The 25,933-nt window shown below is 42.7% G+C and overlaps 1 protein-coding gene across 1 annotated transcript; it reads right to left on the reverse strand.

Moving 5' to 3' along the window:
• Positions 1 to 4,266: 4,266 nt before the first annotated feature.
• Positions 4,267 to 6,593, reverse strand: MSC (musculin). The gene is made up of 2 exons (XM_030445641.1): positions 6,072 to 6,593; positions 4,267 to 5,258 (listed from the first exon to the last, which is right to left on the reverse strand). The coding sequence occupies exons 1-2, from the start codon at positions 6,591 to 6,593 to the stop codon at positions 5,172 to 5,174; spliced, it is 609 nt and encodes a 202-aa protein (XP_030301501.1). The 3' UTR covers positions 4,267 to 5,171.
• Positions 6,594 to 25,933: the final 19,340 nt, after the last annotated feature.

Genomic DNA, 25,933 nt, shown 5'->3' on the forward strand with positions numbered 1-25,933 from the left:
TAGCTGATTTAGCCTCTTGATGATGTGGTGGATGTGAACAAATCTAAACTCCCTAGTGCTTATATTGACTGAGTGCAGGAGTTCTTTGTGCTGTTACAGTCTCAATGTTCTGTAACCATTCATGCCTACCATTCACTTATTTTATTAACTATGGGACTTACAGTGCTAATGATGTTGCTTCTGCCTTCAACACAAATTTGAATTAAAATAAAAAGCAAGCCATTTGTTTGCAGGGTTTCCATTTATCTGATTCTTGCTGTTCCTGTGAATGTTCCTATAAGCTAAAGCTGCTGTTCCTCATTCCCTCCATGCATTCTGTGCTTTCCACAAGGGCCTTTGTAAACTCTTGTGAAGCAAAGCAATTCTTTGTTGTTCTTGACACTTTTTGTCCCAGATGCTGAGCAGTCTGTTTACCTGGGCTGGGTTGTGTCCGTGTGTTTATATTCTGACTTGCAGCTCCACCCACTTTGTTGTCATAGCTCACTTTTCTCGTCATATTTTGCTTAAATTATTTTCAACAACGTCACCAGCATGAGCAGATGGGGTGGTTTACTCTGCTTGGTAAATTTCAATGACATAATGGATGTTAATTGCACTTCTAAGTGTGACCTCATGTTTCTAGAGCCAGAGCCTGTCAGACTGCCAGCGCCCCAACATTACAGGAGTGACTCTTCAGCCTTGCAACAGCCACAGGTTTTTTTCTGTTTTGCCTGTGATGTTGGGTAGATCTCATATGAATCTTTTCAGCTATCTTAACTTTCCTAGGAATTTTAACTCTATTGGGATTCTCATGTGCTGCATTTCAAATAAGGCACTTCTGAAGTTGTTTTTTATAATTTACATTTTTAAATTGTTCAGAGCCAAGAAAGAGACTGACACCTATTTCTGAATTGTTCCTGAATCCTAAGCAGCCTGCCCTGTTGGACCACAAGTCTCTCCATAACGTAGCCACTGATCCCAATGCACTCTTGACAGAATATATTAAAAATACTTACTTAGGTATTTAAAGTTTAGAAGGCAGCTCAGCATACACCCTCTGTGCCCTACAGAGAAGTATCTGTGTACACATATTTCTGTTGTCAGGGAGTGCTGCCCAGTGAGCACACCTCAGTCTTAGGTGTAATTGCCATTAAGCTTAGTAAGAATCCATGCAGTTTTACCAAATGTGAATTTGCTGATATATAGAATGAGCTACTTGTGGACAAGTGACTGTTCTCCAGTAGAACAGACAGCTTTCTGTGTTATTGTATTCAAATAATGTTATTATTTGCTTATAAGCTTACTATAATCCTGTATTGGTGGGTATCTCTAAATTCCCCTTCTTTTTATCTCACTTGGCTTATGTAAAATTTGTCCATTTAAACATGGGTTTATCCTTCAGAGTGCTAGATAGTTAACTGAACCATGAGGCATTTAACTGAATCACACAACTAATCACACTATGGTCCTTCTAGAGTCTATGAAGAGAGACATTTCAGATAGCTATTGAGATCTTAAATTTAATTTCTTCAACTCATTCTTTCACCCCCATTACTACTGTACTTTTTATGTAGTTAATTTTACTTAGCTGAGAAACATAGTTTTTTATTATGAATCCATAGCATATCAAGAGAGTTCTTTAAATAGCATGTGTATAGAGTCACTGGAGGGGAAAGGTATGGCTTAGGTATTTCTTATATGCAAACTATGTTTCTTTTCCTCAGATCAGCAGTCTTAACATTTTCAATATGTGAGATGTATTTTCCTTGTGAAAGCAAACATATACTGGAAAGGAATGGTTTCATGATGGAGATGTTAACTTTTTGCTCTAACAGAGTCTTACATAAAATAGGCAAAAGAAAGTTCTGCTGTGGTATTTATACAAGTCTAAAGTCATAAAATAATTCTGGGGAAAAAGTGATCCTCTTTTTATATGGACTGCCTACCTGGAAAGTCAAAGTGCAGGTATTCTGCCTGTAAGGTTTCACATGAAAAGTGTGAAAACCTCAGCTGAATACCAGTTGCATATGATTTGGCATTCTATTTGTAAAATACATCTTTAGGAAGATTTGCATACCATTATGGGATCAAAATGGGTTTGCCTTGTACCTTGTGTGAAGGAACAAATATGTCATTAATTAACAACAATTAAACAAAATAATCACTAAATGTATGCTTGCTGAATCTAATAAAAATGTCTGTATTTCTTACATTCCATGCTTGTGGGGTGTAAAACTATAAGGTAAGTTTTTGTGAGTTTAAAAAGAGGATTCAAAATGATGTGCATGTAGTTTTGGTGTGTCTTTGTAAGGGGGGAGTGCAGGATACTTGATCTGCCTGGCACTTCCCTGGCAAGACAGCAGCCTTCATCTCAGGAGAAGCCCACAAGGCACCTGTTCACTTACCTGTACTTTTTCCTAATCACATAATGCTTCTCACTGAGAGACAAAAGGAAAGATAAATTTACTTTTCAGAAAATTCATTTATGAATCCAAGGATTAAATTAATGGTTTGAAATATCAGATTCTTGTTTGAGAAATCCAAACATACCTAATTGCTGTATTAATATAAATAAGTATACACTAATACCTGTATCTCTGTGTAGAGGTATTTAAAACAAAGAGCTGAGTCTTATACAACGTTTGCTATCTGAAAGCTATAATTTTGTCGTAAGATTTTGACCTGAAATGTTACCTGGGATCATTGTATATTTTTCAAAAACCAGTAATAGTCTGTTGGGATACCATCATCATCTGGACGTGTCTATTAGAAAAGTAATAAATACACTGACTGTATTCATCATTTTATTAAGAAACTATTTTTTTATATATTATGTAGCCACAAGGAAAAAAAAAAATTTGAGAGCATGTAGTATGATGCATGGATGGAAGGGTTTTTTTCATGTCATACTCCAGTTTTGACCTACTGTATTTACTTCATATAACCATATTTTGGAATTTACCCTGAGCATTTTCTCCCATCATTTCTCATGGATCTTTCTATAGTGTTTAAAGTTCTCTGTGCTTTTCTTGTTTGTCTGATCTCCTAGAGTTGTTAACCAATTACAGCTGGGATCAAGGCCAAAAGAAGCTGAGTATCAGGACTGAGATTATCTCAAGTAGCACCTTAGTTAAATTGCTGAATAATCTTTTCTCTAGGGTTCTGATAAACGTAGGTTGAGGTCATTTTATACCTTATGCCTTCCTCAAGGTCCTTTCTCTTTGGTTTGCTGCTTATATTCCTTCCTTTTTAGAAAGTTTCCTAAAGAAGGTCAGTTGGAGTCCCACCGTATTACATAACTACAAATTAGGATAGTACCCTTCCTTCACAGCCTTTCTCTGGATAAAACTGGAAGATAAATTAGATTGTGGTCTCTGTACAGCTTGCCCTCAAATCACGGGAAGCAACAATTTCGGTAGATCCTGATCTAAGCTCTCGTTTTATTGTGCAGGGGCTCTGGACTATTTACACTTCACAAGAAAAGCAATTTTATGCATTTTATCTACTTGAAAGACACTGCCAATTGTCAGTCTTGGGCTCCTAAGCAGTATTTCAAAACAGAAATCCATGATTTAGGATAACCTGACCAGAAACCAGGTTGAACTGGTTCTTGCTAAGCAAGTGTTTCTTCCTCCTGGTTTCTTTAATGAAGACAAGGAGGCTTTTTCATTTCTATGGCAATTCAGTCTTCTTCTTTGCTGTGAATTAACCACTGATAAAATATTTTGAGAAAAATAAAATCTTATCTCAGGAGTTTTAATCTTCAAACAGGAAAAGTCTGCTCTCAACTAGGAAAGCTCAGCTGACTTCTCCACTGCACAAATACAAATAAAAGCAAAACAGACCAAGTGATGGAAATGTAAAATGAAAAAGAGCAGCAAAAGGAGTCCTTACACTTCCTTTCATGCTGTGAAGAAGAACAAATGACTGGCATCCATTTCTTAATCCAGTTATTTTCCTGATTCATCAGAAGGATTATGACAGTAAAACTCTGTAAGTTGTTAAAATGTATTTTTCCCTACTGATTGATATAGTACTGTACCTCGTGAATTCTTTGGGTTGAAACTCTTCTTATCTGGTTCTGCTGCTGGAGATGTATCTTCTCTCAAGAGATAAGGAAGATAACTGCATTTATTACAGCAGATTTCAACAGCATGAATTCCAAAGATATTCCTGTATCGATGCAGACACAGACCATCACACTACCAGTAAGTCATTGTAACCAAGCTTTTATTGCCATTTATAAAAAAATAGAGTTATTTACATTTGCAACTTATTTGATGGTGTCTTCTTTCATTACAGCATTTGAATTTGAGGGTAAACGTTTCAAAGATAAGCATGACAGTACAGGAAAAATGTTTAAAACATTGTGAATTCTTGTTATTTTGCAGCATCATAAAATTCATTCTTTGTAACACACGCACTGTGGTGTTAGGGTATGCAGAATTCCCTTCCAGATTAAGACACAGAAACTGTGCCACATTTCTGGGAACAGTCCCACATTATTACATGTGTCATTTCAAGACATAACCAGAGGAATTAGTTTAATTCCAATGGATGGCAGCCTAAGTGCAGATTGTAGCCACTTACATGTCTTTAAGAAGACTGGCTAAAGGACAAAAAAAATAAAATAAAATAAAATAAAAATTACTACTCCTTGCATAGTTGCAGTAAACTGGATCCATGAATACAAAAGCCATCAAAATATATTATAAATCTATCTGAGATTCAAAGCTACTCTAAAATACTGCTTTGCTTTAGAATACAAATAACACTGTTTGAAGTTAGTTTGTAGAGTTGTATTTTGGTCCATGCTGTTAATTCTATATCATTATATTCTTCTTCCATTAGTTTAATAGCCTCAGAACAACAGGTCCTCAGGCAGTGGTAAGAATGATGAAGCCAAAGAAGGGCCTTTCCAAATCTCAGACTTAGCTGCTTGCAGTCAGTTCATAAAAACTGATTTCCACTGCCTCCCTTCCTTACTGCTTTCAGTAAAGTTCCCTCAGAACGCTCAGGGAAAAGAATCATGGGGGACACAGACTAAACACTGTTAGAGATGGGTTTGTCCCCATCTTCTAGTCTTTAGCTGATAAGCCACAACTCTCAAAAATATCCAGCCCATAAGAAAAAAAGATCAAAAAAACCCCAAACCAAACCCAAAACAAAAACCAAACCACAATTTACTTTGACTATGCAGTAGTTCCACATAATCTGCTGGCAGTAGAAACTTCTTTGGTATCAGAGTCAGGTCTCCCTGAAACCACAAACGGCCATGTCTGTAAGAAAAGGAAAAAAAAAAAAATATTAGAAAGAAAGTTCATCCTGGTATGAAACTGGAGCTTTATTACTGATAGATGTCTAACTATTCAGTTGCAAACACGTCACCATGTTTTAGTCCCCGTGGGAAGCACAGAGAGCTGAGTTCCTCTAGCAAATATTTTCATTCCATTTTTCATTGCAATTAAATGCTCTGCAATAGGGCTGCAACGGTGAGGAGCAATTGCTCTCCTCAAAACGCAACACCTATCTTGCTTTGCAACTTGCTTTGCGTTAAGCCTGTAAAGAAAAAGCATATAAACTCTGCCAAAGCTATCACTCCGCACTATATAAACAACTTTTATACCCCCGTGGCATGCATCAGACATTTAGTTTTGTACCGATGAACTAATGACGGCTTGCGTGTGCTTCAAGACAGCCCGCGGGGCTAATTACTCCTTTTTCGGACATCGAGATTGCGTAATGCCCGAGGAATTTATTTCTTTAGGGTTCCCTAAACTGACTCCCCAGAACGGGCACATCTGCCGTCACCGTAGGCCAAAACCCCCTCTTGGGTCGCCCCCAGGGCGAGGAGCACTGGGGATTCAGGAACAAATCGGGGCTGCCTGCGGCTTCTTCTGCGAGGGGAACGGCTTGAGAGCTGCCAGCCGTGCCCGGTGTGGGGGGCGGGACGGCGGGGCCATTCCGGGTGCTACCCCGGGGGTTCCCCAGCGATTCCTGCAGGTGCCCCTCGCCGCACATCCCGAAGGCGCCTGGGCCTCCTCCCGCCTCCGCGCCCTTCCGCGCCACCCTCTCCCCACTCCCCGCCGCACCAGGTTGACGGGGTGGACGTATCCGTTCTCGTATCGGTCCTCCTGCAGGAGCTGCCGGAGGTGGGCGATGTAGCTGGACGCCAGGCGCAGCGTGTCCAGCTTGGAGAGCTTGGTGTCGGGCGGCACCCACGGCAGGCTGGTCTTCAGTCGGGAGAACGCCTTGCTCAGCACCCGCATCCGCGCCCGCTCCCGCGCGTTGGCCGCGTTGCGCTGGGACTGCTTCCCCTCCGGCGCCGGCCCCCTCGGCCCCGACACCGCCTTCTTGCCCCCCGGGCCGCCGCCCCGAGCCCGCTTCCTCTTGCAGCCGCTGCCCGCCTGCCCCGCCGCGCAGCTGCCCTCGCCGTCCTCCTCCTCCTCTTCTTCGTCCTCCTCCTCCTCCTCCGCCGCCGAGGAGTTGTCCCCCGAGGGGTAGAGCTCCCCGCGGGGCTGGCGCTTGGCCGGCTGCTGCGGGTAGTCCAGCTGCAAAGCACGCAGGTCCATCTCGGGCAGCTCCTCCGCCTCGCTCCCGGAGCCCGTGGACATCGCCCCGGGAGGGAGGCAGGGAGGCGGGCGGCGAGGCAGGCAGGAGGGGGCGGACGGACGGGGCGCGGAGTGGGCCCAGCGCGGGGCGGCCCCTCCGCGAAGAGTCCGTGGGGGCCCGGAGGGGCGGGGGGATGGGAAGGGGGGCGCGGCGGGGGGATGCGCCCCTTGACAGCGCTATATATCGGGTGTCTGCCCACCAAACCATCTGCCGGGCGGAGGGGAGGAGTGGGGGCGCGGAGGAGGGGGTCGGACCCTGCTGAGCCCCTCGCCGGGGGCGGTGCCTCTCCGCGCTGCCCGGCGCAGCTCTACGCGCAGCCCCCCGTCCCCTGCGCGGGGTCAGCTTCGTGAAGTGGGGAACAGGCGGGGATGCCTTCAGACGTATGTGTGCTCTGGGGAGTTAGGCCGTCGTGCGAATGGGCTCTTTTCCCCCGATCCAGAGCCCCCTCCCCTCCCCGGAGAATGGAAAATAACCCCAGGGCTGATCCCGCATGTGCTTCCGCGGGGAGCGGGACACAGCCGCCGGTCTCAGGAGGCAGCGGCTGGGCTAAGGCTTAGGAGCGGCCCGGGGCTCGGCCCTCTGCCCACCTGCGTTCGCTCCCCCACCGAACTTTCCTTCGAGGTCGGGGGGACTTCCCCGACTGATAACCCCGCGCTATCAGTCCCTAGCTCCCGCAGCCGAGCGGGGATCAGGCTCCTTCCCCTGCACTGCCCTGCCGGAGGGGCTGCTGTGCCGCCCGGTGCCCCTCCGACGGAGCGGGCGGGGGCAGCAGGAGACGCGGCGCTTAGGGGTGGGTTTGCGATTTGTGAGGAGCAATGTAAAAATGTCTCTGGGAACGCACGGAGTGTGTTTAGAAGGTGTCGATAACTTGGGGTGAAGGTACAGACTGTAATAAACGATTATAACGAGTCCGGGGGCTTCTCCGTCCTCAGAGCAGTTAATTAAAAGCCAATTAATTGGACTGTGTACAGCTCTGTGTCACGGAGCAAATTAAACGAGAGAGCTTTTCGAGTGATTTGTGTTTGTTTGGGTTTTTTTTTAACAAATTCGTACTACAGCTTTTGTATAGTCCCCGAGAGAGCGGGGGACACAGCATCCACTGGAAATACAAATTCAGTAGGGTTATAAATTAAAGGGGGAAAAAAAAGCATAAAAACCCCAAAACAAACAAACAAAAAAACCATCCCTCCAACACACCAAAACTGTTCTTTCCAAGATGAATAACTAGCATTTAATTTCTCTCTGGCCTTCACGGTCCTGCCTGGATACTGTTAACTAGAATAAAACTTCAGTTCCCAGAAAAGATTGTAATGACTACAGCAGGTGGAAAGACCTTGTCCTACAGATTTTGCTCTCGTTTTTTCCCATCTATTTCCCTCCCTCCCGAGTGGAATCTTCCCGGCTTCAGCCCCACAACTTTCCTGGCACCGCTGGCCGCCTTTTCGCCCAAGCGCTTTGCACTTCACTCCCCGCCAACCCTGTGGTCTTACTGCAGGCCACTTAAGGCTGTATAAACCTCGGCTTCACCCGCTGGGGCTAGAACCACATCAGAGCCGGGCTTAACAGCAACCATTCCAAGTGAAACTTGACATTTCTTGAACCACCGAAACCGGCAGCTGATCTTGCAACTGGATCTCTTGAACTTGGTTTGACACTGCGGTGGCTCTGGCTGGGTCCCACACGCTGTACGGTGAAAGGTGCCGGACTTCGGGGCTTGCTCTGCCTCCCCAATTAGCCTACATTATCCATATATATATATATATATATATATGTATATATAAAGGTACTGCAGGGCAAGAGATATAGGTTTACTTTTTCCCTCCATCTGGGTTGTTTATACAGGTGCTGACTGAACGCTTTCCCTGCTAAAGATTAATGGGAGAAAGGGCTGAATTTCTTTAAACAAAAAGGAAAATGGTACCCGGTCTTAAAAGCCACAGTGGCGAATCTCACCTTTCGCGCCTACCTCTGCCTCGGCGGGTTAAATGCAGCGCATGATGGATGCTTGGCCTCATTTAATGAAGGAATTGGGGGGAAGGGAGAAGGGAGGGTGGAAATAGGCTAATTTTCAGATCGTCTTTGCCTGCTTTTTTGTTAGTAAAGGAAACGGGAAATGCGATGCAGTAAATCAGGAGTCAGCCTTCGGGGTTCCTTCGGATTTGCACCCAACGAAACCGAACAAAACTGACTTCTCGCACACCCATCAACCTCTAATTTCTGCGACCCTGACCGAGATATTATTTTCAGGATAAAGTCTTTGATGGGACCAGGGCATTACGTCATGCATCCATTTGTCCTCGAGTCAAGACTTAGATCCTCTCTCTATGCTGAGTAAGGAAAATATCCCTGGCGTATCAGGGCAGCATTATAGCCCGTTATCAGGTGCAGTCCGTTTCCCTTCTCTCTGTTAAAGGGTAAAAAAGACAATCTGATCTCTGAGGCCAGCATTTTCAGGGTCCATCCCTGCAGTGTGTGGGTGGTGCAGGGACACTCCGGCCCTGCAGAACACAGCGTGTGTGCGGAGGGAAAGGAGCAGCAGCTAAAGCAGCTCCTGCGAGGAAAGCAGATAGACAGAGGGTCTTCCCAAAGGAGCTTTGCTTCTGCCACCCGTGTTGGCCCTGAGGCCGCAAAACGCAGCTTTTCTCTGCTGAGGGGACAGCCCTGACTCAGGGTGGGCGCGCTGGGACGGAGTGTTTTGTCTCACTCTTTTCCAGAGGCATCTAGGGAAATAAATTTAACCAACTAACCCAAGCAAAGAGGAGTCCACGAAACCCAAATTTTTCCTCTATCTTTGAAACAGATCAGAGTGTTTCGTGTTGAAGCTGAGGACCAGCGAGGGATGACGCGGCTTTACGCGGGGCGCAGAGCACCCCCAGGCAGGGGCCTGGGAGCCGCCATCCCCGCGATGTCTGGCGTGAAGCAGAGGGGGTATAACACTTTTATTTCTTTCCTAAAGCTTCAGAATAAATTATAGCAAAGAAGACAACAAACAAAATAATCCAAAGGCAGTCTAAAACGTAGGTTATCTCCGAGGACAGGAGGGGAACTTCTAAAAGCCCCATGTCTTTGGCATTCATCCTCTGGGGTGTAGGCAGCAACAAAGCAGGGTGGAGGAGGGAGATAATATCTTCTCTGTAAAGTGCTTTAAATAAGGCTTTCCTTTGGCGTTTGTCCTTTCCTCGAACTCGGCAGCGTTATCGAGTCACTTTGCTCCGACCTAAAGTGCACTTACACTTTTTGGGAAAGACCTCTGTGTAACAAGGGCGTTTTTATTCATTTTCTCGCGGTAGTGAGGGAGGCAGTGTGCCTCTGGGTGGGGGAGGAGGACAACCTCTGGCAGAAGTCTCAATCTCAATCTCTTCGTCTCAATCTCTCCACAAGCGTCTACAAAAACACACATCCAGGATGCTTGAAAGGGATTCAGGGCTCCTGCCAGCAAGGGGTGCTTGTCACTGCTGGTCCTGTACGAAAAGCAGGTGTACGATTTATAGCTTTTAAAAATGCTGCCTAGAGCAAATATACCTCTACAAGGCTAAAATCCCCCAGTAAAGGCACCCAGTGAAGAAAGAAGTGAGATATCCCTCATCCTCCATTCTTCCCCTCCTCTCCCCCTTCCACCCCAGTTCCTGCCCTCGCTAAAAGCGCCTGTATCAGGGATGCTGTTTCCTACATCTCTTGCCGTGGATGTTCTGTCCTTAGTCAGAGGTCTGGCAGGGGTCGAGGTACCACTGAATGATGCTCTCTCCTATTGTCGTTTCCTTCAGGTGGCAGCGCCGTGGTGCCCATATCTCGGTTCCCCGGCAGCCACTTAGCTGAAGATGCTCCGTGTGAACCAGACCAGCTCCCCAGGGGATTGGGGGAATCCTGGAAGAAGCACTGGGGAATGCAGGAAGCTCCGGACCATGCAGTTATTGGAAATGGATGTGTGTATATCTTGTGGGGAGACTGGGGAAGGAGAGAAAGGGAAAGGGGGGAAGCTTCCCCCCCAAAAAGTGTCTTTCCACCGTATAAGAAAATTAAAAACTACTCAGTGGGTCACGCCATGTCAAGTAAAGCAAACAGGGCATAAATGAACCGCTGGAAGGAGAGGAGAAAAAAAAAAAGAGTAGGATTTATTTACTAGGATTTATTTTGCCTGCCGACTGCGAACCATCAAGGGAAATGCTCAACTGTTCAGTTGGTGAAAGGAGTACAAACCCGGGGTTAAAACAAAACCCCCGCCTCCCCGTCCCTCTCCTCGTCCGCCCCGACGCTCTCCCGGGGTACCGGGGCTGCTGCCGCTCCGTTGCCGCAGCCGACGGGCCCGACCCCGCCCGGCGCAGCAACCGCTGTCCCTGCCGGCGGGGAGGGCTCTGCCGGGTCGGTCCCGCCGGAGGAAGCCCCTTGGCTCCAAGGGGAAAAGACCCCCGCTGCGGGGCTGCTGGGCGCCGAGAAGGAGCCGAGCCTCCTGGGGTGCTGTGCGGGGGATGGCCGGCCTGCTTATGCCTCCTGGGCTGCGGGGAAGGTCCGTGCTTCTTGCTCAGCAACCCTCAGCATAAGCGGGGATGTGCTTTTAAAATAAAACTAAAAACCAAACAAACAAATAACTGGGTTGTCCGGGCCGCTGATTTCCCCCCCAGCATCACAAGGGAAGAGGATCCTCAAAGAGGGAAAGCATCGCTCCCCTTTATTTACTCCTTCTCCCCGTCGTTTCCAGCGCAATAACGACAAGGAGAGGTTATCAGCAGTAAGGAATCTCTGCTTTCCATGAGTGAGTTTTCCTCAGGTATCCCCAACTTTCAGCAAGGTTTCCCCAGTGGAATAGCCGGGCAACCTCTCTAAATACCTCCTGGCGCCAGAAGAAAGTTCTCATGTAATAGATACCCACTGGTGTGAGAACACAGATTCTGCTCACTTTGTCAATCAGCTTGGGTGGGGGGGCTTGAGGAGGGGGGAAGTTGGGGATTTCTTTTAATTAGAAAAAACGAAAGGAGTGTTTTTCACTTTTTTTTTTTTTTTTTTTTTTTAATTTTTTTAATGGTGCCTAGAGATGTGTTTGTTGGTCTAAACGGACCAGCATTAATAGCGCGGCTTAAAGCGCAGTTTGTTTCTTCTCTTGGAGCGAATTAGCTGGAATAACAAGCAAACATCAGGCAAGAGGAAACACTGTGTTAGCCTCCTCCTAGTGTTTCACTCTGAGAGGAAAGCCCACCAGAGCAAGACGGAAGAGATGTGGAGAGATAACACCAATACAGCCCTTCATTATACTTGAATGCTCCACCACGCTCCCTGCTTTGGCTGAGCAGAGGGAGTAGTGCAGCTTCCCCAGGAACCACCGCTAATGAAGTGTCAGTGGGGACTCTCCGACGGGGGCACACAGGTGGTGAGGTGGCTTCCTGGTCAGCAGGGACAAAATCCCTGCCCAGAGTTGTATGGAGTCAAAGAACACTCGGGCACTCTGGCACGGCGTGGCATCACTTGCTGCATCGAGGCTGCAAAGGGCAACAAAATAACACGCAGACTGCAGTCACTGCAGCTTTAGATTCAGTTGTTTGGTTCTTTGGAGAAATTATTCCTCTTTTTCTCTAGGGGACAAAGTTTCTGTGGAAGGCACCTAAGGCTGTCTCCTGAACACCAGACAGGTCAGCTTCTTGCAGCACATTACCTCAAGAATGCTCAGGCTTGGCTAAGCACAGACTGTGTTGAGATAGATGCTCCTTTTCTTATAAAACCAGCATGAGTCTAGATGTATGTATTCTGTTCCACCTCATAGAATATTGTGTATTGGTGGACCTATAATGCACCTATATTTTTAAATGACAAATGTTTAAGCAATGACATCCCCTGCTATTGGTTTAATTCTGGAACTGACATGTATGACATGACATGGTCCAGACAACAATTTTCATGTGCAATAGACATAGTTCTCATATCTTGGGATCTTGACATATACAGGTAGGTCTGTGTTTAAAAAGGAAGATGTTGAAGTGTTAGTTTAAGGATTCAACTATGATGTTTTAACACCAATCTTTCCCATTATCTGATACTGCCAAAGCCACTAAGCTGCTGCGATGGTTTCATGAATCAGGATCATATTCCATGTCACAGGGTTAAACGCAGAACATCTCCTTGGACACTGCCACTGCTCCGCTGCAGGAGGAGCAGGTGAGAGGGGGCAGGATAATGAGGATGTGATACACAAGGCAGAGGTTACTGGCACCCAATCAGCTGGAAATAATGCTTCCAGCAAATCCTTATGATTGTTTTGGGAGGTGTTAATTTTGGGGATCTGCATACATGTTGGGGTCTGCATACATGCAGACTGAACACGTATAAACAAATAACATATAAACATATAACACAAATAAATGAAGCATTTTCAGAAATTAAACTGACTGGTTGTATAGGAGAAAATGCAGCTGGTGGGTATATTCTAGAGCATGATGCTCTATTCATTTATAGTCATTGCCATGGATTTCTAAGTAAAGACAGCAACATAACACTTTCCTTATAATTAAAGTAGCAGAGCCTTGCAAGAAGTGACTTGTGCACTAGATCTATTGAAAGTTTAGCTTTGTGTCTTTATCTGTCTCTGATATTCCTAACACATATACCTGATTAATTTCCTATTATCCTAACAGATTAATTTCCTATTTTGACCTAATACCAATGGACAGACAGCAAAAAATGAGGAGAATCCCCCTGCCCCAATCCAGGATTTAGAAATCTCAGGGATTTGAGGTTTCACACACACTCACCATTAAGCCTAACAACTTAATTATAACCTTTAACTGCATCTGGAAGTAAAACAAAGAAGATGAGAAGATTTTTTAATTTATATGGACATTGGTGTAGGTTTCTTTTTTTTTTTTTTTTTTTTTACGTTTGGCATAAGAGTGTCCCTAAGCAATCCCACGTTAAAAAACAAAAACAAAAAAACTTTGAATAGAAGAAAGGAATGAGATGTGTTAAGCATTTGCCCTCTGTTTCTTAAAATTATGCTATGCTATCCAAGCTGCCAACTTCAAGAAGCTGGCCAAATCTGCCTTTGCCATGTTTTGGTTTAAGGCTCTCAAGAAAAATTATTAAGATAGTTTGGACCTGTGAAAAAAACATTAATCTTCATAGTGTGGCTGAATAAGGAAAGGTGAATTGGTGAGCTGACACTCTTCCCCACAAAACCAGAAAGACTTAGAATAACAAAGTGTTTAAAACATGGAAATTACCTAGCCTTGAGGCAGGGAAAGTCATATTTCTTGATAAAGTAATTTTCTGAATGTCTTCTTTATCAAGTTTGTTCAGCCTAGGAGCAAGGTGTTCATGGTTCTTGGAGAAATGCCACAGTTGCTTAATGAGCAAGAGTCAAAGGCTGTTAGACAAGGTTACATACAAAAGCAAAGATAAGCTGCTTCTGGCTTTCTGAGAATGCTCTTCTGGTAATGTGTACATTATGCCTTTTAATTTATAAAAAAGCTCTGGAAAAAGAAAAGAATTTCCTAAAAATGTAACTTAGTGCTTTGGCTGGAGCTGTCCTGATCTTACTGCTGTGCATTCTGCTTTTGTGAGTGCCTGATGTACAGACCAAATATAAAATAAGGACTGCATTATTTGGCTGCTGTTTGTAAAAATGAAAGATTAAGATGAAAGATGAGTAACTCCAGGTCTATGGGGAATTAGTGGGGCATGGATATAACAGATAGTTTATTGCTGTACTTGGGGGAATGCTCACCAAGTGCATTCATCAGATTTCCAGACTCAGTAGAATATGGGTAATAAAAAATCTATGGGTGTATAAAATCAGTCCTTCAAGCACTGATCATTTCAGTGAGTGAACAAAGTGCTTTGACATTGCCATTTGGTAAAAAATCATGCTCTTACCTTCTAACAAAACAGTAAGGAGCAAACTGACCCACTAACAGATTTTTGAAAATTCAACTGTTATGTTCAATGTTGTTGTTAGTTATCACATTGTGGAAAGAAAAAACAAATGCGAGATTAAAATGCTCAGCTTGCTTAATTTAAATTACATGTCAGGATGCAATAGGAAGGATATAGATATCGTTTCTCATGTAGTTTCAGAAAGAAAATCTTCACGGTAGTATCTCTGAAGCATTCATCCTAAACAGTCTGGACTTAGAGCTCAAATGCCCCAGAGATTTATGCAGTTTCAAAATATTGTTATGAATGTTTGGAAATCTCATAATATTATGAAATGGGCATAATGACAGAAAGGCAAGAACTTAGATGGATTATGTGTTAGTTTGGAACAAATATATCAACTGTACATTAATATTCACCAGCGCCTGCAACCTCAGCCTAAGTGGAAACATTGACAGGCAGGTCCAAACCTTCTGAAGCCTTTAGTAAAACACCAGATCATTTTTATCAAAACCATCTGAAATGTTTAGCAAGCTAAGATTTAGCTGGTGCCAAACTAAAATGCAGATAGATGATGACCACAAAAAACAATTCTTAAGTGTGCCTGCAATCAGATGCAGTAATTTGTGGTAATGATGGGTAAGTTGTCCAGGGAAGAAACGCACATTAAAACAAAACTTTTCAAAGGGACACTTCATTCCAGTAGTATGTAAATAATTTTCTCTTTGGTTTTATGATACATTTCCAAAAAATAATTTATAGTTGGAATCTGCCTGGAGCAAATCCAACAGAAGTGAGCAGAGTAAGGTTATGTCCAAGACCCACAAGGCTAATCCTTTACATGCTTTTATATAAATCACTGTGCTCGTAGGATTGTAGAATGATTCAAGAGGGCAGGTTCTGCCACTCTTTACATCAAAATTAGCACTTGTGTGAGATACATAGCTAATGCCTCTGTGCTTGCCTATCTCTTGCTTTTGAGATGTAGATAAATGAGCATAAATCTTATTTAGAGTGCAGTTAATCTCACCTAATTTAAGCCATCTCGATGTTTGGTATCGCAGTTCACATAGTAAGGAGTGAGTGGCAAGAGTTATAGTTCATAGGTCAAAATGTCACCTGCTAAATTTGTTGCATGAAATGTCACCAGAATGTGGGAGGCAGGCATAAGGCAGCATATTGAAATGCTGCACAGACATCCATTTCTTTCTCTATGTAGATACCTGAGGAAAAATGCATCAAAAGTGACTTTTTTTCCTTCCCTTGAGTTCTATAGATGAATTAGATGTTGAAGGTTGGGCAGAGTCAGACAGAAACAACTACCATGCCTTAACAGGAAATTAAATAAGACTACAAAAACAATTCTTTTTGGGAGAACTTTGCCTTTTAGCAGAGACAAAAGATAAGGGAGAGCTTAAGTCTTGTCCCATGTGTTTGAGTTGACCCAAAGAAACCTCTATGGCGAGTCCTTTGTCTCTCTAGAACTGTTTCATGAACATCAAAACTAGAGAAGAGCACACCATATAATAACAAAACAAATAATTTACTTATATGTTTCTTTCAGTTCCTCTCCTCATCCTTGATATGCTGAAAAATTTTATCTGAACAAAACAATATCGACTGCCCTTTCCAAGCAGCCATGTTACTCACCTACATTCATAGTATACTTTTTAATATAAATTCAGGAACAGGCTAACATATTTTATTCACCCCATCCCCATCTTGCTTTTTAAACATATCAAAAATGAATGTATTAAGAAATAATAATTATATTGAGTCCTAAGGTCCATTCAGTCCTCTCCTGTCTTGATGGCTAAAAATAGATGTCTAGTAGAATGTATGTAAAGGGCAAAATTATCAGGACATTCCTCAGAAAAGTCTTTAAACAGGCAATAATTTGAGTTTCAGTAATTTTCTGAGCCAGATATTTAGTCTTTAAATGTAATGGATCTTGATAGATTTTTTCTTCCATTAGATACCTTTGGAATCCATGTGGACTTTTACCATGCCATCATTCTGGAGCAAAGCTTAATTAAACTCATAGGGCGACATATTAGGTTCATTATTTTAGGTTCATTATTTTAGGTTCAGAGTAAGGGTGGATTAAGAAGCTTATAGGAGGCTCAGACTACTGCAGAACACACTAAATCCTATGTGAATACTGTGTTGTCTGCATTGGGTGTACACAGAAAATCCATTGTGTCATACTTCCTAGGAATGGGCATCCCAGTTGGGTGGGACCAGTGCAGTGGATGTGTCACATCTAGGATACATGCTGACAGGTGATTGCTCAGTCCTCATTCAGTGTTCTGAGACAGAAGTCATGGAATCATGGAATCATTTAGCCTTCCTATGGGTTGTTCACAACCTGCAGGTGGGTATTGGCATCATCCTTAACCTCCATGGGCTGCTTGGGGACAGTGCCTCACTGTGGTCTTCACCATGGGCTGAGGGGGAATCTCTGCTCTGGCACTTGGAGCATCTCCTCCCCCTCTTTGTTCACTGACCTTGGCAGCTGCAGGGTTGTTGCTTTTGCATATTCTTACTCTTGTTTCCTAACTGCAATTGCTGCTGCCCAGCAACTTTTCCCCCTTCTTAAATATGCTATCCCAGAGGCACTATCACTATCACTGATGGGCTTGGCCTTGGCCAGTGCCAGGTTTTTCTTGGAGCTGGCTGGCACTGGCCTTGTCAGACACAGGGGAAACTTGTGGAAGCTTCTCACAGAAGCCACACCTGTAGCTCCTACCAAAATCCCATGCAAACCCAATAGGACAACAGATTTCAAAGATTTAGTATATTGGTTTTCTCCTCCTGAAGACACCTATTACTGAAGTTTCTTCACAAATACTTTAGTGTCATCAATCAAGCACCGAAATACTTGAGATGCTTTTTTTTTTCTTTATTAAGAAAAGGTAATAAAATAAAGAGAAAAAGTAAGTACTTTTACATCATGGCCTAGGTAGCTTACAGGTTTATAGAGCAGGTCAAGAGGAAAAGTTCACTTTTGAATCAAGTACTTTTCTATACGGTGGGGACATCTGAGCTTCCTGTTGCTGATCTCCTATGATATGTAGAAATCCTTATCCATTTGCCCTGTTAATACAACCTTCTTATATGAAACTATCAGCCACATGTATTCTATAAAACTTATCTTTTGTGTAGGCTATGAAAGCATGTCAGAACCACAAAATCTTACAGCTACCTGCTTTCAAACTTTTATTTCTCATATGCAAGTTAACTGGCAGCAAGCACCCTCCTGGAGACTTGTAGAAACAAGGCAAGAAGTTGGTATTCTTCGTTCTGGCCCTAAATTCATTCTGGACACCTTCAGCCACCCTGTGGTTTTGGCAAGCTCCAGCAGTGTCTGAGAGGCCCTGGCTGCTTGGCTGCCTTCCCACTCTGTGCTGCCACCAATGTCTGTCCCTGCAGGTAGGAGGAGGAGATTTTCTGTCACTGGAGCTTTGCAGTTCAGGGCATCACACACCAAGATCCAAGTGCTTTAGAGTGCATGAAGGTTCATTCCCACTGCTTGTTTTCTGGTTTGCAGCTCATTCTCTTCTGTTTATTTAGTTTTTTTTATTTTTAGGAAGAAACAAAGACCAGCCATCTCCTAGTTTTCACTGGCTGAGGCTTTGTATTGCAGGGCCCAACTAAGTCCCTGTCTACGAGTTTTCAAGATGAAGTCCACTGATTTTGCATTGCTCCCTTTTATGGCAGGCTGTGGACCTGAAAGCAGAGTTAGTTCTGTGAGCTGGAACCCAAATTCGGAAGAAGAGCCCATTGAACAGAGGGAAAAAAAAACAGTCCAGAAGGTTGATGCCCTTCTTGCACTTTGCTTTACTGCAGTCAGATCTCCATCAAAGCTGCTTACAAGGAGGTTTTTGTTGATCCAAGGGAACATTTTAAACATCTTCAGAAATATTTATTAATTCTTGAGCAAATGCCATCTGGGTGGCATTGGTGAATTTCAAGACCTCTAAAGTCCCCCCAAAAGCTTTCTTAAAAGCATTAAGGAGGCTTCCATGGCAATTCAGGAGAGGAGGACTGAATGAGGAATTAAAATCATTGAGGAACCTTCCGTGCCATCACTGGGCATCATATGGATGAACGTGCTTTGATAGCCATCTTACATGAAGACCATGGGTCTTGTTCAGACTGAGACCAAATTTCAGAAATCACCACTACAAAATGCTACTCAGTGATGCAAAGTGCTGTTACTTTCAAGCCTTTTTATTTCTTCAGGATTTTTTTCAAAAGAGTCATTTACAAGGGGCAATTACCAGTGTAAGTGAAACCACAAGCAAAGAATCTCTGGTACTGAGGTTCTTCTAGAAATAAAAGGCATAGCACTGGAGAGAGAATTAATGACAGACAGAAGAGTGTCTAATACTGCCTTCTGCAGTTCATTTCTGTAGCACTGCCATGTGCACTTTTCTTACAAAGAACCTACCCTCACAAATGTGCTTCCATGTGCTAGACATACTATAGTCCATATAATTTCCACCCAATCCAGTGGATGAATCAAATAATTGAATGGTAACCTTAGACAAGTAAAGGTATATATTTATAGGCATGTAATTAATAATTTATGGCTGCAGGGGGTGGGAAAGAATAGATCTGCTACTATCATTTAACAGAAAAAGCATTAATATAAATCATGCAATCTTCTTGAAAAAGGTACTAGACTTGTGGGGTGACTTACCTAAGCACATTTCTTTTACTTCCTGGGATAAAAATTAATGGAATATTCTTCTAAGAATTTCAGCTATGAAAAGGTCCAGAACAGTGTTGTCCTCTATCTTCAGCTCCTTTCCCCATTTTCTTTTGTTAGACAACCTCTTTACTGAAGGCACAAAATGAGTATGATTTATATAGATCTGCTCAATTGATTACTTATAGTAGTATTTCTAATAGTTAGCTATCTATTAAATTTTACAAGTTATGTTCTGAAATAAATTAATAAATTCACCCAGATATAATTTTATGAAATTGTTTATATTAAATCTGAAATATGAAATACAGAAAGCCATGAATAGACAGCTGGAAAATAAGTCTGCAGTTGTGTGGTCTAAACAAATGAGAGGCTCAAGAGCCAGTATTTCTTCTCACCTCTGTCAGTTTCCTAAGATGAATTTTCCTCCTGTTATTTCAAAATTAAAAAGTGATTTGTTGGATTGGAAAAATTTACATTTGGCTTGGCTATATAGCTGTGGTTAAGACAAATGGCTTGCCAGAAATCAATTTCCTACCTCGAGTCCAGCCAGTATGGACACCAAAAACAGCTCTCAAGGAAATCCAGGCAGTAGTTGCTGCATTTATCTAGTACACTGATGAATTCTCAGAATGAGTAATGTCACTGAGCTTGGTGCAGCTTCTCTTCTGTAGATGGACTTCCTTTTTTGCAATATACATATCCACTGAATGGCTGAGAAGAAAGCTTCTTAAAACCACTGTTACTGTACTGAATCTTTAACATACACCCCCCCACACACCTCTCTTGGACCTCAAAGCTAAAACTATTCAAGATATTTTGTCATCAGCAAAGGCTTGTGATGACACATGCAATCCTTTTCAACACATGGCATCACCTCTCAGTCAATTAAATTAAAATAGAAATGGGCTACTGAATTAAAAAGGCAAGCCAAAGCTTAAAAAGCATGCCTATTTTCTTCATTTCCTCAGTTAAATAGACCCTTGACTCATTCCTGACTTCACCAAGAAGTTTTCTTTCTGGAAGAGCAAGAAACTTAAATATTCCAGGCTGCTTTTCACAAGTGGTGTCTCATCCAAATTCAAGTAGGACAAAGTTTCTGGTCATAGAAATCATCCATTATGTCTTCACGACTGACCAGCATGGATGGTACCTGTCTTGTCAAACATGCACTACATTTCCTAAGCAACTCTGAAGTTATTTTTTATAATCCATTCATATACATTCTAAAATATCTGTTTAAATTATACTCAGCCAACTCAATTTAATTTGCTTCCATAAAACTGCTGCATTTGGGGGAGCATACTGAAACTTCTCCAAAGACCACATTGTCCATCCAGACAGCACATCCAGAACCATGGTCTCAAATGTGGCTAAAAGCATCTTAAGGACCTTATCTGCCCAGGCTTGACTGCTTTGCATGACCATGGGGCAAATCTGGGAGCACACTGATTGCCATTTTGTTTTATGTCTCCTCTGTCAGAGTGGTGCAGACATGGTTTCTTAGCCTGGTATCATTGATTTTTAATTATTTTCTCCTTTGCTAGAAGAAGATTTTTTTTTCCAATTTTTTGTATTAATACTTGTATTTAATACTTTAACAACCAGTCTTGGTCAGGCCCCCAATGTTACCTGAATCTTTGAAGAGTCAAACAGGTGTCCCTGTTGTGTTTCCCCATATTCATATGTGTTCATACTTTATAATGGTGTCATTTCTGCCTGGTGTTTTTTTGCTTTCTCTGCTCATGTAGATCTCTCCAGACTAGTGACGTGGGCTCTATGCCAACAAGTTCCAATATAGGAACACCATTTATTGCCATTCCTTTACTAAAAAAAATGAAAAGTGAATTTCAAATTCCCAATCATGTTCCCAATCACTGCCTTCTTAGATAGTACCCTAACAATAAGAGAACAAGAAATCCATTAAATTTTTTCAGCCTTGTATTCTCAGTCTGCTGAATGCTGTCTTCTTGTGATTGCTCTCATCCTCCTTGGCACATACAGAGATGGGTCAGATTCATTGATTTACATCACCCATAATGGTGGAATAAATAATACTAACAGTTACTCAATACTGTATGAAACTTTGCATGTACTGTTATTTCCATGACAGACAAATATACTGAGCTGTTGACTAGCTGTGTGTAAATGTACCATCTGCAGTGTTCTTGTGTTGATCTTCTACAGATGTCTGAAATTTTCCAGCATTTCATCTTCAGGACCTACATAAGATTTTGTCTTTTTCACAATAACCTAAAGGAAAGCTCATGATCCAGCGTTACCAAACACCACTGAAACTCTGATAGGAGTCATGGTTGGTGGGCAAATGGCACCAGGTTCCAAGTTGCAATAAACTGCCATGGAAATGAAGGAGATTAACTTAGGTTCTGTGATTGAGCTGATGCAGCAGTTAGTTGTGGAAAAGGTTCATTGAATAGTATGGGCAAAAGCATCCTCCTTGATGGGACACTTTGTTGTCTCTACCATAGCCTTTGTTTCTTGAGGATTTCTGGAAAAATTCTAGGATTTTCATATCTCTTAATCAGATACAAATGTTTTCTTAGCAAAGAGATTACCCTCATATGTCTGCTTATGCTTCAGACATCCATTTCAACTTACCATTTGCTCAAGTTTCTTAGAAAGTGCTGCTTAGAGGCAGTGCAGACTCTTTTGATGTACTGTTCATTATGGTCTGCTTATGCTTTAGTCTTCCTTAACACAAAGTGTGTGCTTGTGTGCTTTAAATGCACTTAGATTGCTTTTCTTAAAATGGAGGCACTGAGATAAGAGTAGAGAGGCTCTGATGACAGTAGCTGCTGCTGATTGCACTTCACTGGAAGTGTTGGACTGAGGTTGGTACAGACCAGTAGTGCTACTGCAGACAAACTTCAGAGTTTTTTCCTTTATTCTTACAGCAATAAAATCTGGAAGTTGTATTGTGCATACAGCCTGGGGAGGGCTTTCTGTTAGGTTACTCCTTCAGCTGTTGACAGAAAATCATCTGTAGTGGCAAGAATAGACTTTTCAAATAGTGCTGACAAATTGCTCAGCTGAGCATGTCTTCCATTGGGGTAGGTGATGTGTGTCTGAGAGAACTGTAGGCTCTGATGGTTGTAAATGAGTAAGAGTATCACAGAATTACTGATGTCCGGAGGGACCTCTTCAAATCATCTATTCTGACACACAAAGGAGGGTTACCAGGAGCCAGTTGCTCAGATATGTATCCAGACAGGTTTTAAATATCTCCAAGGATGGAGAATCCACAACCTCTCTGGGCAACATGCTACTGTTGACCACCCTCAGAGTAAAAAAGACATTCTTATATTTAAATGGAATGTCATACACTTCAGTTTGTGACCATTGACTCCTGTCTTGCCACTGTGAAGAGTTTGGCTCTGTCTTCCTTACCTATTTCCCTGATCTGCTATTTGTACATATTGATGAGATCCTACTGAACTTTCTCTTTTGGCTGAACAATCTGAGCAATCCCAGTCTCTCCTTGCATGACAGACTCTCCAACCCCATAATCACCTTCATGACAGTCACTGGACTCATTCTAGTATGTCATGTATCAGGGAGCCCAGAACTGGGCCCAGCACTTTTTTATTATTCAAAGCTGCACTTTGCTTTCTACTACTCCTCGACCCCCCACTTATTTCTTTGTGTCCCTGCCCAGGGATGGGTGGCCTGTGTCTGCAGTCCCACTGGTGAGGGACTGGGGTGTCTGCATGTGCCCCTCAGCCCCACTCTACAGTTCTAGATGCCTGTTTCCTAAATCATCTGCTGAGTGGCCCTGTGTTCTCCTCTGACTGCCTTAATTTCTGGTGCACACCAGGGTGCTTGCACTGGTGACAGAAACTTTAGGAATCTACAGTTCCTCTGCCCAGCACAGGGCAGCTCATGGCTTCTTCCCACATCCCTCTTCAGCCTCCTCCTGCCCAGCCCCTGCTGCTCATTGTCAGCACAGTCCCACAGATGCAGGGAATTGGCTTTCCTTTTGCTGAATTTCATGTGTTTCCCATCAACCCATTTCTCTGGCCTGCTCAGGTCTCTTGGGAAGGCAGCATGACCCTCTGGTGTACAGAACTCTCCTTCCATTTCTGTAGAGGGCCTGCTCACCCCCATCTTCCAGGTCTTTAAAGAAGGTGTCCAGTAGAACTGTTGTAGTATCAGCCCTTGAGAGAAACCAGTAGTCACTGGCTGGAGCTGGAGTAGGTGTTGCTGATCCCAGTGAATGAGGCAATACATCCAGTTTTCAGTCCATTGATCTAGGTTGTATTTCATCAGTTTGTCTGTGTGCAGAGCAGAGTCAGAAGTCTTGCTTAGTCAAGATAAACAACATACACAGCTTTTCCCTCACCCACAAAGCCAGGCATCTCATACCTGAGGTCTCTCAGGTATGATTTCTTGTTCATAAATCAATGCTTGTTGCTCCAAATAATCTTTTTGTCCCTAAGATCTTTTGAAATGGTTTCAAGAATTAGTTGCTTCACCAGCCCTCCACAGATCAAAGTGAGGCTGACTGGCCTGTAGTTCTCCAGATCCTGCTTCTTAGCCTCCTTGAATCAAAGTGATATTTCCTTTCTTCCAGTCCTCAAGAACCTTGCCTGTGAATCTATGATTCTATGAGAAGTTGCAGTGATCAGTAGAGGTCACTTATTTTCAAAGATAATTGAGAGTGGCCTTGTGATGACAGCATGCATGGGTACATCTCATTAGGTACCATGGACTTGTGGCTGTGAAGTTTTTTTCATGCTCCTTCACCTGGACATCCTCCACAGAACATAAATCTGTCTTGCTCCAGACTCTCCCACTCATCTCAGGAACCTGTGATTCCTAAAGAAGGCACTGAGTACATTGACACTGTGTCACCAGACGTTTTCCCTGTTTCAGCAGCAGGCTGACATTTTTGCCAATCCTCCTTCAGCTTCTGATGGACACCTAGAAACCCTTCTTGTTGCCCTTCATTCCCCTTGCTGGGTTCAGATGGGCTTTTGATTTCTTAGTTCCATCCCTGTGTGCTCAGACGGTTTCTCTACATTCCTCCTGGGTCATCCCTTCTTCCACTTCTTGGGTGTTTCTCTTTCTAAGCCTGAGTCCCAGTTATACTGCCAGAGAGACCCTGGCTAAACACAGATGAACAATGAAACACAACAGATTTTATTCATACGTTTTTTTTCACTCCTGATTTTCTGCAATCCTTTGAATTCTTAAAGGGGGAAAAGGAAAAGGAAGACTCTGTTTTGGCTCCTGGAGTGAAATTTGTTACACAGAACCACCAGGTCCTCTGCATTGTTGCTTACAACCCTGAAAAGCAAATAAAGAGTATTTGTGAATTTATCCAAGTTCAGCATATGACACTAAGGGGAAAAAAATATTCAGCTATTGGCCAACTACTCTCCAATGGGAACATTTCAGAATGTGGTATATTAAAGCACTTGGGGACTTATTAATACACTGTTTTGGAGTGTATTTCCAGCTTTTAATACCCAATTTTATTCAAGAACTACAGAAACTGAAATGACAGGAAAGGCCATCTTGAAGAGCCCAGTCTTTTCTCTGTGTAATTAATTCTAATGAAGCTAGAAAATAAGGCTGCCTTTATGGAGAAGTGGGAAAGGATGCAAAAGTAGATGCTACCATAGCACAACAGGGAAAAACCTGGAAGTTGGCCAAGGAGTATTCTGCGTGTGTAACCACTGAGAAAAAATTATTGATTGCATCTCATGGGGCCTAAGTTAAGGAAAACATTAAAAAAGAGAGAATCCATAATGAGAGAGAGTGAGAGAGAGCATGTGACACAGAAGGTGTGTGTACAGTAGGAATGGTCTGGAGTGCCAATAACTCACAGAACAATGAAAACAAGAAGTTTTAAGATAGTTTGATCCAGGATGTGTCAGTCAGAGCAACCTGTTGTGTTACAATATAGGACCTACTGAGTAAAAATTACTAGTGTCAGCTTGGGGAATGGTAACTTAAAAAAGAAGAGGAGATTATTTTGTTGTAGTGGAACAAAAAAAAATCTTTAAATGGAAGGAAGTTTCAGGCAACTTTGTTTCAGACCTATTCATAATGTATCTCCCACATGCAAAACTTAAACAAAATAATGATAAAAGATTGACCAAACATTATCAGGTTTTTCAAGGTTAATAGAGTTTGTTAACTCTTATATAGGAAATTCATGTATATTAATGACAAAATTACTGGGCATGATATTAATGGGTATGATGTAAGCTTTATCACAGGTACTGTGTGGTACAAAGCCTGACTGTATGTGACTTGTCATTTTAATTTAATTACCTTCCAGATTTCACTATTAAAAGATTTTTTCACTCCAATAGCACTTCATTCTCTGGTAAAAGATGAATTGTTTTGTTGGTGTTTAGCTATTCAGTACATTTGAGCTCTTGTACTGTAAACAGCTGGAAGCAGTGATCATTACTGAAAAGTATTAATGAGCTCAATTAAACTTCAAACAGTGCATGATTTTCATCATTTGCCATCTCTGTTGGATTTCCACACAAACCCACTTAATTTAAATTGGTTGTGAACTGATACCCCCTCATGCTGACAAATTAATACAGATGCACTTTTTGATATCTTGTCACAGAAGTCTTGTGCAAAGAGGGAATCCAAGATTTGCATGGATAAACACATCATGTATTTTGAGCAGCCTCTTAGAGAAATAGCTATAATAATATAAAAAAATTGAGTAGTAAACCCTAAGTCTAATTTCATTCTGCAATGCAGCTGTTTTCTGGATTTATAATG

The sequence above is a fragment of the Calypte anna genome, chromosome 2 (genome assembly GCF_003957555.1).
Source record: "Calypte anna isolate BGI_N300 chromosome 2, bCalAnn1_v1.p, whole genome shotgun sequence".
In the NCBI taxonomy this organism is placed as follows: Eukaryota; Metazoa; Chordata; class Aves; order Apodiformes; family Trochilidae; genus Calypte; species Calypte anna.